At 42.2% G+C, this 16,292-nt stretch overlaps 1 protein-coding gene across 3 annotated transcripts in view; it reads right to left on the reverse strand.

The window, feature by feature from the left end:
- CHN1 (chimerin 1) overlaps nucleotides 1-16,106 on the reverse strand; it is a 31,740-nt gene extending 15,634 nt beyond the window's left edge. For all 3 annotated transcript variants that reach the window (XM_009695222.1, XM_009695221.1, XM_009695220.1), the window contains exons 1-2: nucleotides 15,823-16,106; nucleotides 3,226-3,310 (exon numbers count right to left, since the gene is read on the reverse strand). In XM_009695222.1, coding sequence (XP_009693524.1) covers nucleotides 3,226-3,310; nucleotides 15,823-16,074 — 337 coding nt within the window. In that variant the 5' untranslated portion in view covers nucleotides 16,075-16,106. The remainder of the gene's footprint in view (nucleotides 1-3,225; nucleotides 3,311-15,822) is intronic.
- Between the last annotated feature and the right edge of the window lie 186 nt (nucleotides 16,107-16,292).

A 16,292-nucleotide genomic window follows, 5' to 3' on the forward strand; every position in this document is an offset into this window, starting at 1 on the left:
CAGTCATGCCAGATTGCAACAAAGCATGAGTCAAGGCAGTTCAAGTTGCTAAGGCATCCTTGCTGGTTGCTATGGCACGTGTACTGTTATGAATGTTTAGTTCTGGTTTATTATTTTTCAAAGGATTGGCTAAGCTTGTGTAACATAAACTAATCTGTCATCAGCCATTAGAAATAAGCTCCACTTTTTCCTCCAGCTCCTTCTTCTTTCTGAAATGGGTAACATTTATCTTTGTTGTTCAGTCTTGGACCGTCCCACACTTATCTTCTTGCATGTTTTTGTGCTTCTGCAGACAAGAGGATTTAAAATGGTTGAGAGTAGCCCATGCAGTAAACCATTTGTATTTGTTAAACTTATCACTTCTGTACAGCAGAGGCCTCTGGAGATGTACAACTGTTTGCTATAAAAAGCAAATACTTTAAAAAGAAAAAAATTACATATGATCAGTGCCATTTTGCTCATAGGTATTTTCAATAAAATGATTATACAGACCACCAAACAGATTTTATGGATTCCCCTGGAGTGGCATTGAACCCCATTTGAATGCAAGCGGGCTGTCTCCTGCTAAAAGCTGTAATTTTTTTTGAAGTACGAACCCACTCTGAAAAGCAATGGCCTCATGCGGCTCCTCGTTTACTGTGCCTCATTGTTTCCATATTAAAATGGCTCAGTTCAGAAGCAAAATGTTACTTTTTAAAATAAAAGCAAAAACCAAAACACTCTAAGACCCATGTAAACTCAGCCAAACTCATGGCACTCAAGCCTGAGCTCTCCCACACTAGTATGTTAACACTGCTTACACAGGTCCTCACTATGTATCTGTGCTCCTCCGACTCTCCTCCACAATGCCCAGATGTGTACGGCTTCTCGCTCTGCCGTCTCGCACAGCCTCAGCGGACAGGAGCTGAAGGTGAGGCACAGACACGGCACACTGGGGAACTGCCGAGCCTCTCCTGCCATCTCCGCCTCCGTGGGGCTCTGCCTGGGAGTCCCTCTGCTCTACCCAGCTGCTGATTGCTATGAAATTTATGAGAATAAAATCATCTGGGAAGCCCCTCGTTCTCCATCAGCTGTTGCTGAGGTCGGCCAGTGGTGAAAAGCTAGCCTTGTGGAGAGGGGAGGACAAGTGAGGTGGGGTGTCCTTGGGAAAGCCCGACTCTCCTGCTCCTCAACCCCAAGCAAGCCACACAGGACACGTTGCAGCAACCAGACCTGCCAGGCTGAGGAAGGGCTGCCGGGCAGCCTCGCCACCGCAGGGCTCATCGCCTGCTCCTCCTCGCGCCCCGGCTGACAACGCTGCACATCAGCAGCTCGCCTGGTTGTGCTCAACGACGTCGAGCACGGCCCAAAAATCCTCAGCCTCCCCCTGTCCCAATGCCTCGCTGATGCTTCAGCAAGTAAGCGCAATTGTACAACATGGGATTTTAAAATATAAAAAAAGATCACAGAAATTATTGGAAGCTACCAACAGTGAAATGAAACCTTACAGAAGACAGAAAGCCCTAATTATAGTTTCTGAACCTATGAAGTCATCTAATACACATATGTTCCTCTACGCTACAAGGAGGAAAAAGGAGGCTTGCAGTACTTATTACCAGGAGGAAAGAAAACCTGACTTTGGAAGCTTTTGGAAATTTGTAATTTAGAAAAAATCTGCACAAAACCAGAAAATCAGCTCTACTTTAGGTTTGTCTTTTTTTTTTTTTAAAAAAAAAGGCAGTACAAAATCATAAACACTTTGGGTTTAATTATAAAACCAATGTAATTTGTTCATTCCACAGTGCCATGCAGCACTGCAAGCCTTCATACTGTTTGTTTTTACCGATTTTCTGGATCAAAGTTACTTAACATAAATTTGAAAAATACTTGATATTTCTCCTAAATGCCAAAACTGAGGAATCTACTTCAGGTAAGGAAGGAAGATGGTTCACGTGTCATCAAAAGATGACTACTTTAATCAGAAAACAATTCAAGAACAAAATTAGGCTTCCTCTTTCTCTTCTAGCACTGTATACCCTGTGCAAAATCAGCAGCAGTAAAAAGTACTAACAATCTTAATTCATAAGTGAAGGATGTGGCTGCAACTCTAAATACTTAGTAGGGGGAAAATACTGAAAAAGGAAACACCATTTTTACATAATTGTTTCTTAAAACAAAGCTGCACTCTAATACATTCCGGACAGTGCAGAGTCTATCGATAACAACAGAATATTGCATTCAAGTAATTATGGGGGAAGCATTTTAAAACATTTCAATCCTATTTGGCTATATATTATTTAAGTTTTATATTATTTTGCAGTTCTGTGATAAAAAGCCCTCTTACTTGCTTGAGACAAGACTTCAGAAAGCTTTACACAGACCAGATTTTCTTAAATTAGCTTGAAAATTCAGTTTCCAGGGCAACATACACAGGTCTTCATACAACAACGGTTCTTTGCACCATTTTTATAAATGTAGTTGCTTGCTAGAATGTCATAAAATACTTTTAAAATACAGTAAACTATTTTGATCACTTTGATTTTTTTTTTTGCATTTGAAAAAAGCTCACTGTCCTTTCTTTTCAGAAGCAGCTTATCAATAAAACGGTCAAACTGTTTTACTTCAGAGAGGCTTTATCCTAGAAATGCCTGCAGTGTCACCCATACGTGTAATACATTTCTACCATCACATGAATGTTTATGTAACATTTCAGTACACATCCCTTATTCATCATCCTTCTTCTTACTTTCTTGTCAGTTTGCAAGTAGAAGACATGACTTAGGGTCTGTGACATGCTGGGAGTCTGCCGGCTTACACATAAAATTAACCTGAATGCCCGTTTCACAGCAGCAACGTGAAATTTGTTGATGCCCACCTTGCACATCGAGATCCTCAGTGAGTTTCTCACACCTATCAGTACATACAAGCGGTATAAGAGAAATAAAGCTAACAGTGCATCTACCTATTTTCTCCTCCATTCTAAAATGGGGGAAAAAAAATAAATCCCTTAATGATGATCATCATTTCCCCTCTGTGAGCACTCGAGAGGTGCTCTGCATCACTGCACTGATGTTACTGAAACAGGTACCTGAAACCATCAGCAGTAGAGTGGATACGTTTCCTTCCTTGATTTTAACAGGGACCAGGTCAGACCCTTCCCACGTAGCGTTACGGTGGAGCAGGCAGCACGTTAAATAGTTACAACATCAGGACTGTCTTAGGAAAAGAAGACGGAATGACTGTTACCTGCACATTTTACTCCCTGAGCAATGAGGCCCCACATAAAGTTGGCGCAGTATTCACACCAGTGCGGGCCCCTGAACGTGTGCACCTGGAAGACAGTAGCAGAAAGGAAAATTACAGAAAATGACCCAACTATTTCACAGACATCAATATCAATGTGTCTAAACAAGGCAGAATTCCTCTTCTTTGAAGGCACCGCATGCAGTCGCTGGAAGCTTCCCTTTATCACTGCATGAAAGGAAGAAAGAAACGTAGGAAAGATTTAACTGCCAAGACTCTTGCAGACCTATGGAAATGGGAACTCCCCACCCGAGCCGTCCAGAGCAGCAGAACTGGGTCTGTGGGCGTCGGCTCCCAGGCCATGGGGGGCAGAGGAGCAACGGCAGGTCCCAGCCCTTCTCCCACCTCTCAGCATCCCTCTCTCCAGGCAGGATTTTAGCCACGAGGCGAGGATTTTGCAGCGACTGTGCAGGCATTCACCTCTCAGTTTAAAATGTCTTCTGCTTTGCCCTCCCCTCCATGAGGTACTGTGTGAAATGTGTAGGGGGCTGCAAGATTTTGCCTTGGGCAGAGGGAGTCCTGCCAGGCAAAAGTACCAGTGCTACACAGAAATACTGCAAACGCACTTAAGGACTTTCCAGTTTAGAATAACTCTAAATGGAAACTAATTCTCTTCAGACTAATGCTACATATTGAAAATCCAAATGAATCTAGTAAATGGAAAAAAGAATCCACTCAACCAGGAAATTCAAAGCTAAAGAAGAAAAAAACCAATGCTGCTTTCAATCCCAGCTCACATGCTTGTTACAAATCCTGCAGCCACCATTAGCTGCTTCTGATTTTATTCTGATAAAAGTTCCTGCTGTAGGAAACCACAGGATTCTTTACAGAGAAAATCATTACTTCCTTAGCCAGCATAAAATGCTTTGAGCCTCTATAGACAGGCTGACACACACACACAAAAAAAAATCAGTAACTGATGGTCATAAAGAAATGAAATTTGCAGTGAAATGTAGTAAAAACGCTTTAGGCTTATTTCACTCGGTTCTCCAGAGTTACTGAGAGGGTATCAGCGCAGGCAGTAATTTCATGCACGTGTGCTGCCTGGTCGGATCAGCACGGAGCGGGAGAGAGAAGGAGCTGGTGGAAACACAGGTGCCTGACATCCACACAGAGCCCTGCTCATGAACAGCAAAACGTAAAGTGGCCTGACCAAGGTGGTGAGCATCCCCTGCGCTGCTGATTTAAGTAGCAGCTGGATCCCAGCCGACACTTACCTCGAACAAGTGACAACCCAGAGCAGCACCCAGCAATTCAGACCACCATTCACTTTTGGCTACGAGAACGTCTACAGCCTCCTGGGCATTTGCTGCCCATGAAGCATCAGTAAGACAGACTTAGTCTGGAAAGTTACTTCAACTCACCAAGTAATTCACATGCACGTCTGTGCTAAGGTAGGCTTATAATCACCTCCAGCCCTACACCACTGAGCAACTCTGGAAGTGTAATGCTGCAAAGTGTCACCTTCTCCCAGCGCTGGCACAGCCTGCCTGACCCAGCCGTGCTGGCTGCCATCCGCACCCACTCCCATGCGCCTTTTGGAGGTGTGATGTGCTCCACCAGCCCCCTTCTCACCATGGCTCCAGCTGACTTCTATAAACCAAACGATGACAAGAGTGTCGGCAGCTGTAATCTCCATTTTCTTTTTTCCTCTCACCACAAAGAGATTTTTCACACCTTCTTCTCTGTTACCCACCTGTACTACCCACATCCTCTTGACTTTCTTCCTCAGCCTTGTGTTTTTTTCCCAGGTCTTTGGCAGCGTTCCCTTCCCAGAATAAGCACATTCTAATATCCTCAAGCAAAGCACTGTGCTTTAATGCCTGCAGGACTAACAGAACTTTTTCGGGGGGGAGGGGAGCTTCCTTTCAGTCACCATCTTTTTTTTCTTGGTCAAAGGAACATTCCTCCCAAAACCCACTTATTTAAATATTTCTCAAAATTTCTGTTGAGGAAAATTGAAATAAAAATGCCAGTTCAAAAGTTTGAACAATAATCTTTTTTCAGAACCCTTTTCAGTTTTGTAAGATTTTAAAATTTTGTTTAGTATTCCTGATTGTAAAGGAGGGGGAATTTTGTGTTGTTCCTTGAAATGCTGACATTTTAACTTCTTTCTTTAGGCAAAACAAGAACAAATTAATAAGAACATTAATATTTCTTACTAAATAAAAAAGAATGATACTCTCCTGTGCCTCTCTGCTTGCTGACTTCAATTTATCAAATTCACCAAACATGCCATTTGCTGAAGCATTTCTAATGCTTTCCTTGGGTGCTGGGGTCCCATCCTGGCCTCTCTAGGGCCATCTCCAGCGCTGATACCAAACCTCAGGTGCTCAGTCTCTAAATGTCTGTTGTTTTAGCAGTGAACATCCCTCCTTCTTGGCATCTTGCTCCCCACCATGGTTTGCACGTTTCCACCTCCTCCTCACTCTCCCTAGGAACTCTTCTGCAGTCTACCACACCCCAAATCTGCCACTCCAACCTTTTGCCTCCCTTCATTTTTATTATTATGATTTTTTTTTTTATGAGCTCAGTTTCTCTTATGTTTCTAAGAACTATTATCCACCTAGATTAAAAAAAAAAATAAATTACCTTTCTACTACAGCTAGTTCCCCTGACATTATCCTGACTCTCAGCTTACCCCTCCGAGAAGTTTACATGACTCATCATCAACTTAAAAATGACAAGGACAAAACAGACTTTCCTCCTTCCTACCAACACTGCATGTACTGGTCACCCTTCACAAGACCAAGATTGACTTTGCCCTTCAAGATCGCTGTCTCAGCATCATTAGCACTGTTCTCTCATCCCATGCATCCAGGTTTTATCCAAATACTGAAATGCCTTTCCATATCATCAGTTAAAACATTAACTTCTCTGCTGGAAGATTCATCCAGAGCCTGCTCAGCGTTACACTGCCCCATCCAAATTACTCTTTCTTATCCATTATTCTGATTGCAAACTCAAAACAAATTAAAAGGATAGGTTCTCTGTGTTCCATAATGCTTTACCTTACCTCATGTCCTCTATCTGACATGCAATAGGGAGGTTCTCTGGGGATATTAATTAGAAGGCCCAAAGGCCATAATGTCCCTCCGTCCCCCATGTACACAACCTCGCAGGATCAGCTCTGAAGCCTCTTTTAGCGTTTCTAAGTGGTGTTGTCTTTTGCCAGAGCTCAGTGGTGCTGGAGAGTTAATCTTCCCACTACCACGGAGCCGAACTGGACATCTAACTCCCCGCTGGTCTGAATACACACCATCTCTGGAAATGAAATCAGACACAAGTGATGCCAGAAAATAGCAAAAAATTGGTCTTCTGAGCTCAGAACAGGCTCTAATCCTGTCTTATCCTGCAGAGTGGGACCTGGCAGCATGCTAAAAAGAAACACGTTTGCATCCCTTTGCTAGTTCAAGAGCTAGCACCTGCAAACAATACTGCATTTATTACATGACACTAATACAGCATTCTGATTTTTATATTTAATTCCCCATTCTAAAAATCTGCCAAGTGACCTGTTTGTTTTCAAAATGAAAACGTGCTTTCCAGAAAAATTTCTAAAAACGCACCCAGCAAAGTCCCAGAGATCCTGACTTAAATTACAAGGGGTTTCTCTCCCCTTATAAAAAGAGCATCTGCCATATGCAGATTTTACTGTCTTATAAAATGTGAGAGAGCAGGATTGCCAACTGTGGCTTTATATCTCCCAACCCTTCCATTCTGACTCCCAGCGCAAAAATCTTTTTCTCTCTCTTTTCATAAGGCTTCAGCTGCAAGTGATTTTTTAATAATGTGGAAAAAGGGTGAGTGGACAAGCAAGATAAACTGGTTTTAATCTCAATTTGTAAAATTCCAGGGGAAATACTCAATTTAAAAGAAAAATCTAGTAATTTTAAAACTTCAAAACTACATAAAATCCTATTACTAAGCTGTCCTGCAAGTCTGAGGTAAGAGAAAAGCCTCACCTTGGGCTTACACCTAGGCATCTCTATTGTGAACTCTCCCGCAACATCAGCAAGGTATCATAAACATTTAACTACTGTGATCTTACATAGGAGACAGTTTTTTGCTTAGGCTTGAAAGACATTTTGTTATACAAAGGGCAAAATAACTTAACTTCTGTGATTAATAAGTGTAATAGAATTTAATTTATTTTTCTTTTGCATTTAATTAAAATATTTCTTAGAAAAAGAGACAAAATTTTAGGAGAACCAAGTGAAAAATGATCCGGTGGCTCTGACAGCAGATTATACCACAAGCTGTGAACTCCTCAAGCAGATCTCTCACCATTATTTCTCAGGCTCTATAAAGGTCACCGTTGAAGTTAGTTACCCATGTATCTCGTAACTCCACTTATTTTTTACGCTTTTGGTTTTTCCTAGGCAGTTGTTCAGCTAGCCTTGATTGCTATCTGAAAACCAAGAATGAGCCAGCAGATAATTAGTATTCGTAACTGACTTACATTACATCACTTGTCAAGGCAGAGAGGAAGAGAATGAGGAAATATCAGCAAAGTGCTGTGCAAACATGATATGAGAGAACACGATGGATCGGCAGAGCTTTAGCAAAGCCACTGCTGGAAAGAAAGTGGGCCTGGTTCTTACAAACTACGGGTATGCAAAATCAACACTGAACACAGAAAACAAAAGCCTTTGTGAGAGTATACAAAAAAGCCTTCCTTTGTTGAGAGGCTGCTGCCATGGTCTCCTTGAACCCCGACTCCATCAGGACCCTGCTCCGTACAGAGCACCTCTTCCATGGCCCTCCACGCTGAACTGCTGGTGAGAGTAACGGGTTTTGGAAAATCCAGACATTACCATCTGTGTTGAGATGAAATACATCAACTTGAAAAAGGATGGAAAAAACCATTGCTGATCTACCCTCTTGGGCTACCGGAGTCCTACACTCTGGGTAGAAGCCTTGTTGATGGTTAGAGAGAGCAAGCCGACCAGGGACTGAATAAATGGCACACATCCAACATTTGTACCGAGTGGTGCTCCAAAGGTACAGTTCTGCCGGCTATATCATCTTTCCAACAAATTCCCAAGGATGATGGGATATTGCTGATGAAGGCTGTCAGCTCAGTGGTCCTAGCTGATCTGCAATTCCACCAACTGAATTCTGCCTGTTGGGATTCTACCAAGCTTTTAATTGGATACGGGGGACAGTGTAAGTCTCAATTAAAACGATTAACTCAGCCTGTATTATTAATGTCTGTCTTCCCTGTCACAGCTGATTTTATCAGGCACTAAGCATATCCATGCTGGCACCCAACAGGCATGCCCTTTTCATCCATCCCTGGTCCAGGGAGAGGTTGCCTGGATGTGAAGGGTACAGAAGAGATATCAATCAGAAAGGCATTTGACTCAACTATCTGGGCAATGCTTCAATTTAATCCTTGCATATATTGCAATCGTTAGATAGTGCCTCCAAAACAAGGGTCTCAAGCACTCCCAATATTCCAGCACATAATATTCCTCCTGTGAGGCAAATATTGCTGCTGCTGAGTAATCTGAGAAGCAAAAAGACTGCCATGACAACCCACATGGCAGACCCTTATCTGCAAGATAATTGCTTTCAGGCAAAGGTGTAACAGAAATGAAAGTAACTGAGACTATCGGAACATACCTTCTTCAAAACTAGAGCTGACTTTGCCTAGACCAGCTGGGGTGTTAACTGTGGGGAGCCAGCCTTGGACCCCCAATGACTTTGTCCAGCAGCCCTCGAGAGAGATGCTGGCTGAATGCTGCACTGTTCAGAGTGTGGAGTATAAATAGCATCGTTATCACCAGTGGGCATGCTGACATTAGTGTTGAGCAGGCAAACCTTCCTCCAGGTCCTCACCCACTTGGAGCCAGAGGCACTGTCACGTCTTGTTTACTTTCTGGCGTGCACTGATCATGTCAGCAGAGATGGGAACAACTATAAATTGTGGTTAGGTTGCGCTCTACGAGAGCCAAAGCAAAAAAATGGAGAATAGCAGGTTGTTGGCTTTTTTTGCTTGTAAATTCAATGAAAATGGCTATCTTTCTTTCAGGATGGAATAGCAGATTTTCTTTAAATTGCTATCTGGAAACTGGAACATTGTTCATTTTATTCCAGGCCCAAGTTACTTGATACCTGTGTCCATGCAAAAAATTCTGAAAGTAGAGGTGAAAATAGAATAAAATCCTTGGAATTAAAATTGTATATATACACATACCATATGCACTATATGTAATGATGTAAATATAATATATACAATGATTTAAATAGAATATAAACCCCTAAGATTTTCCTAAAGAAATGCTTTTGCAATGATGCTAAGGCTAATTTGGAAAAGCTGTTGATGAGAGAGCACAACATAAACTATGTCCTTCTTGAGGCAAACTCCCAGTCCTCCCCAGCAGAGTGCTTCCGAGCTTCACCACAGAAATGACCTGGTCTGCTCTTGGGGCTGTGCACATGGAAGACTCACAGGATCCACACCTGAGGACTAATAAAACTACTCATGTGGTGGGAAGGAATCACAGCTTAAATAAAGTAAGGATTTACAAAAAAGGTGCCTTTTTTTAAAAAAAAAAAAACAGAGGCAAAGCTTGAATGCAGGGACTAGCACTGAGAAACCAGAAAGGGTTAAAGAATGTTGTGCTACTTGGAATCTGCTTTGGAAAAGCCATGGCTTTTCCAAAAAAAGTAAAAAAGTAAAAGTAACATTAAATAAATACCTTAAGAGACTAAAATCCATCAATGCCTAAAAGCTTCTCTGGCTTGAACCGTCTTATAATACACCATGAGTTTCAGAAGCAACAACATAGAGTTGATGAGGTCTTCTCAGAAGTTTGGTGGAAGTTTTTCTCCAGTTTTGTTCTCCAGATATTTTCCCTGCCTTTGAAATTTTTTTTCCCCTCAAGTACTAAGAGTCTAAAAGAAACATCAAATTTCCTGAGGTTTTCTTATCTGTGAGAACGCGCAGAGACTCTCCCCAGGGACTGTGCCAGAGGCACCCAGCTCTCTTTCTGAATATTCATTTGAGTGCAGTGACTCACTTACAGATGTTTTGAAAATATGTTCAATGCCAGGTCCATACCTAATAAAAAAATAATCAGCATCCTCTTTTCAGCAGAGCTAGACCAATTCACCCCAAACTGGCATCTGCCCCACTTTTCAGATGATCAGAAATAGAAATGAGTTCATGTTAGAAGTCACAGAAAAATGGCTCTGCTTAATATAGTTAGAGTTTGTTACAGTTTCTGGTCTTTTTGCAGCATTTCTTCTGCACTTTCCATCTCCTCGTTTCCCAGTGTTTAGGCACGGCTTTCCTGAGGAGGTCTTGTTAGAATAATAACATTTGGCATGGAAGCAATTTGCTATGACTTTTTACACTAGCAAAGCACCTAACAGAGATGCACTTACATTAGTAAAATCTGGGCCAGGGCCAGGTTAGCTTACTTGTTTCAAAGCAGCAGTAGAAATTTCACTGGCAGAGTTACTCTTGTTAAAATCACCAGTCTCTCCATTAAAGCGATGTTTGAGTCTGGCTATATTGGCAAAGCCTTGCCCGTACAGACTGGTCCTCACCTGAGCCTTCACCTTTTGTGCACATTTAAGGCTATATTCTACCCCCGGTTACTTCTGGAGAAGCACGTTGTCTCTGCTCTGGAGCTCCCCATTTGGCATTTCAAACAGGTCACCCTCAAAGAGAAAGCCAGGATGTTGCTTCAGTCAAGGAGCGAGACGAGGAATCCCAACAAACAAGACCCATCAGCATCTCTGCTGACTTGGCTTAAGCAACCGTGGAAGAACATTTCTCCTTGCTGGAAGAACGGGAATTATGTTCTGAATGTTCACTGATTCACCAAGCAGCCTTGCAACTGTTATTTATTACAATTAATTGACTGTGCCGTCTCAGGCATTAGTAAGATAGCGACTAAGAAACAGCATGACAGTACCAAGTACTGCACAGAAAGATAGCAAAAAATAGACTTCTCGAGACATATCTATTTTCTGAAGAGCAAGAGAGAAATGAGACAATATCCTAGGAAAAATGATGCATGGAAACACAGATTTCACTCCAGCTCTGACAGGCACAGACACCTTCTTGCTTCAGTGAAGCACCACAGCTCTAATCTAGGCAGAAGAGTGGTTTTATGCCCTGGACTGTTGGCAATTACAAAAGAGCGGCAGAATGCTTCATCGGCTCAAGTCATCAGGTGTCTGAAGGAATACCTACAAGCAGCCAAGGGAGCCGAAAATTCCCCGGGGCCTATGAGTCACAGAAGCTGGAAGTGAAGACCTTTAAGGTGTTTTGTCCAGGCTTATTTTAAATTTGCAAAGCGATGGGGAGGTTATGGCACTGACTAACATGTTTCGCTACCCAGGAGATTTCTTGCTGTTAATCTCAAATTTTCCCTTTCCTCTCCCTTTTAAGCTATCATCCCGTAACTCCCAGTTAATGGTCCTCTTCCATGACTGCCCTTCTTGCCATTAACATTCGTCAAGCATAGTTTTACTGTCTTCTCCAACCCCACACAAACAGTAGGCAAAGGAGTGATGTCAGTGCCCAAGTCCAAAGCATGGCACCAGGTGGGGAGAAGGTGCAGAAGATGTTCCATGTCAGGTAGGGATGGACTTGGGGCAGAATGTACCTCATTAGGAGTATCTTTTTTTTAAACATCAAAAAACTGTGGGATGAGGGGCGAGATGGAGAGACGAGGAGATGCAGAGAGGAAAAGTCTGGAGGACTGAGCAAGGGGAATACTGCATGTTCAGTACCCTAATAAAAACTGCCTCACTGGAGAGAGAAGATGGGGTAACTTTAAACCCAACTCGGATTCCCCTGCTCTGTAAGTCCTTTGCCCGAAAGCCCACCTCGCACATCCCAATGAGGACCTCCTCTGGTCCTCCTCTCAATAACCAACCTGGAACATTTCAATCCACATGGCACCTTGCCACAGGCCCCTTTCTGCCTCAAATTTGAGGTTCCTGCTGTTGCCTGAAGCTCCCCCTTCACGTGCCTGCCCCCTCATTTTACAAGAGATCTCATTTGGTGTGCCTGATTTCAGAAAAGCAGAGTATACAGAGGGAAAGCAAAAGAAACCAAATACGCAAATAGACAGAGCCAATCAAGTCACACTAACAGTCCTAGCTCACCTTCAAATCCCTTTATTCAATTAGAGCTAAATAAAACGTTGTGTCAAACAATGCAGATCTCTTTTAGCTGATATATTTGAATTAATAGAAATGAATCTTTTATATTAGATTTATAAAGGATAACACAGAAATAGTAACTGAAAACTTTTTATAAATTAGAAAAAGTCCAAATATGCTTTAAAAAAAATAATTTTAAATACTTAGCTCTCATCCTGAGGAACAGCCATTAAAAACTCAGTCAGATCTGACATTCATAAATCATCACCCCTTTCTTTACTTACGGAGATTAATTTAATAGAATTCAGCCACTCTGTATTTGCATTTGAGATGTGCTCATGAGAGACCAGACCTCCCCAGTCAGGAGAATGTTGCGGAGCTGGAGATCATTACCGGCCAGCTCTACCCGCAGAGCTCCCCGTCACCCCAGCTAGCCAGCCTGCTCGCTTCAGGCAGGAGACAACTCACATTCCAGCAGATTTAAATAAGATTAAAACCCTTCAAAAACCCAGCCGTGTCAGCACTCCTAGCAGAACTGTCTTTACATTCTTCTTTTAAACAACCCTTGGAGCATGACATAGATTAACAGATTTAGTCAGGAGACCTCTTGACGATTTAAGAGGTAAAAGCAGCTTTCATGTTCACCCCTTCCCTAGGCATCTGTACTCCGGTGAGGACCACCACTACACTGCTCCTCTGACACTGTGTTCCTCTACCTGAGCTTTGCTGGAGGCAACAGTCTGAGGGTTCAAACTCCACCTGTGTCCCCACCTACCCACCCTGCAGGGACAGGAGGTGCAGGGGCAGAGGGAGAATTGAGGTCTCCTAGCCTGTGGCCAAGCCCCTTGGGCATCTGCTAACCCCAGCCCGCCTCCAGAATGGCTGCTGCTGTCTTTGTCCCTTCTCCAAGACAACAGCGGTAGTTGTTGGGCACTAACGATTCTCCACTTCTCCTCCCTCTGCTGGGATGTTACAGCATTTCCAGTATCAAAGGATTTCTGAGACCCCTTAATTTCTGTGACTAGCGATATGACTGATCAAAGCCGCAGCTGGGAAAGCGTTAGGGGTCCCTATCTGTTGCCTCGTGCCTGTATACCAAAGAGATTAGCCGCAGAGGTACAAAGCAGCGTGCGTCCTCCTTTTTGCTGGTGGAGCCTCCGGGGACAGCAGTCACTGTTGGTTAGCTGAACTATATAAATTTATTTCATTTCTGGGTTGTTTTTTCTTGTTTTGTTTCAGAAGTCTAGGTTCAAGACTCTGGACCTGACATTTCCTTCCTTCTCACATGGGTGGCACATTTGCTGCTTGGCAGGCAACCTAGGAGACTTCTGCAGACATTTTAAATGATGACGTCTGTACATGTGAGAAGAAAAATTTGACAGATGCAAGGAACGATAAAGGAGAGAAGCACATGAGCTAACAATGGCCATTCATTTCAGATCTCAGTAATTATGAAGGGCTTATGGTTATTTTTTTAAACAATGGGACAGTGCCCACATTTAGAGCTCGTGAACGCCAGCAGCTTTCCTTCAGCAGGTAGGTTGGTTGCTGCACATCCTTTAAGGGGTAAGGGGCTTGTTCCCTTCTATTTTTTTATAGTAAAAATTATCTGTGTAAGGTGACTCCATTTCACTGACTTGAGAAAAGAGTAAATTCTCAACGTATATTTTTCTGGCAACTGTATGTGTAAAGGAACTACAGTACAACTATTATAAAGCAAACAATCTGTGTGGAAAGTTTGTGCTGTAACTATGACGTTGGACCAGACACACAGTTTGTTTTTGAAAAAAAGACTGGAAAACTCACAGCTTCCAAACCTTCCAGAAACAGTTTCTGGAAGAAAAACAAATGAACAAACCCAAACGAATGAAAATCAGGTTACTGGATTATTTTCAAAACAGATGCATTTCAGGCTGTTAAAGGAACACAACTAAGAAATACAGATCTGCGCAAAATTAAATACGTATTATCCTACATACACTGTAGAGCATGGAAAATTTCTATCTGCAATAGGGTTGCATCTGCAAGAATTATCTTCAAACTCTAAGGAACAAATGAAAGTTGCAAGACATTTCAGATCTCTAAGACACCTCAGGAGCCTGTGAAAAAATGCTCTGCATTTAACTGACAGTCAGCAGGATTATTTCATGCCAAGTGTTCATATTAAACACTTTTTTATATAATATTTTGTACATGCCTTTCAAATTCGTGCTTTATTGAAGAACTCAAGTCAAACAAAAGAACCCAATCATATAAAGTTTCCAATTTTAGTGATTATCTGAACGCAAAAGCCAGAAGGTGATTTATATAAAATCAGATGGATAGGTAAAAATATGTATGCGCACACATGTGTACATTCACGCATGTACATGTGTGTGATGGAAATCAAAACTGAAAATAAGAGACAATTAATATATGCTTACATCATCAGATGCTTATATTATATTAACGATTTCCCCTTCTCCTAAAATAAAAGCAAAAGCTACATGGGGGAAAAAACCACACATTAAAGATACAATCTGGGCTTCAGGTACTATATATAAAGTTTGTACCATCATCTACAAGAATTCGGCATGACATCAATTCACTTAGTCTTACAAATAAAGACTGCCTATTATGCAATGCATTTGAACACCAAAAGGTTAAATTACTAAATCCTTACTGGACGCTTATTACAGATATAGACAGAAAATATGCATATGTCGTATTGACATGTGTCTCTCTTACCAAAGAGCTTTGTTAATTTAAAAATTTTAAAACAATAATTAGAAGCTACATAGAAGACTAAGTAAATTTTATCAAAACACAAGGTAGTTGCTAATGCCAGCAGCTCAAACAGCCCCATGGTATAAGCCATGCTGCTTTCAACACACTCAATTCATTAACAGAAGAGAAAAGCCAGAAACTAAAGGAAATGCAGACCATCTGCTCAACCCAGATGCAGTAGAACACGCTTCTTACCTCCAAAGCTATTTACCAGCGACAAATTGAGACAAGATCAGTTTAATCCTCTAACCACAGACCTAGAAGATTTTTCGGCATCACGTCATCTTAAGTAAAACTGAACTACATTCATGTGCGCTGAAAGAAAACTTTGCCAGTTTTTCTCACCTTTAGCACCTCTCTTGGTACAAACCAATTCTAAATAGACGAGATAACCTAGATATGACAAATATCATTGAAACAAATGCATGCACACAAGCAGTCAACAGCAAAATCCTCGTTCTTCTCCTGGTATGTTCTAAAGATGTCTAATGGATTTAACCAGCAATGAGATTAAATTGAAGCATTTAAGTTCCCAGGAAGTCATAGTCTGCATATATATTATTTCCTTGCAATACTAGACTCATTTTAAAGTAAAAACTATAGCCCCTTGTGCCTTAAAAAGAAGTAAGTAGCATAATTTCTTACCTTGAAGTTATGAATCTTCTCATATTTTGGAATATGTTCATTTTCTTTCAGAGTTGCTCTTCTGACAAGTGATGTCAACTGTGAATAAGCAAAGAGTTTAAGAGGTTGCCAGATTGTCACAGATGACTTCTGAGTACCCAGTTTCATCCCCAAGGCTGCTATCAATAAATCTGGTTGACGGCTCTCCTGCTTCGAGTTGTGCACCGCAGACCTATTCGCTCTGTGCCCTGACCAGGACTCTTTGGATGGCATCTTGGAGCTGCCGGGAAGGAGGAACAGCCCCCCTCCCCCCCGGACCGATCTGCGCCCCGTGTGTTATCAGACTCGATTTGAAAAACCAGAAAGGACCATTCCGGGAACCTAAACTGCTCGGAAGGGCGGCGTGGCCATGGCAGGGCACTTGTTCACCGCGCAGCTAACGCAGCGAGGCGGGTTCCCCTTCGATCTGGGCTGGGGGGCTCAGGCCTGCC

The sequence above is a fragment of the Cariama cristata genome, unplaced genomic scaffold (assembly GCF_000690535.1).
Source record: "Cariama cristata isolate BGI_N322 unplaced genomic scaffold, ASM69053v1 scaffold19742, whole genome shotgun sequence".
Taxonomy (NCBI): domain Eukaryota; kingdom Metazoa; phylum Chordata; class Aves; order Cariamiformes; family Cariamidae; genus Cariama; species Cariama cristata.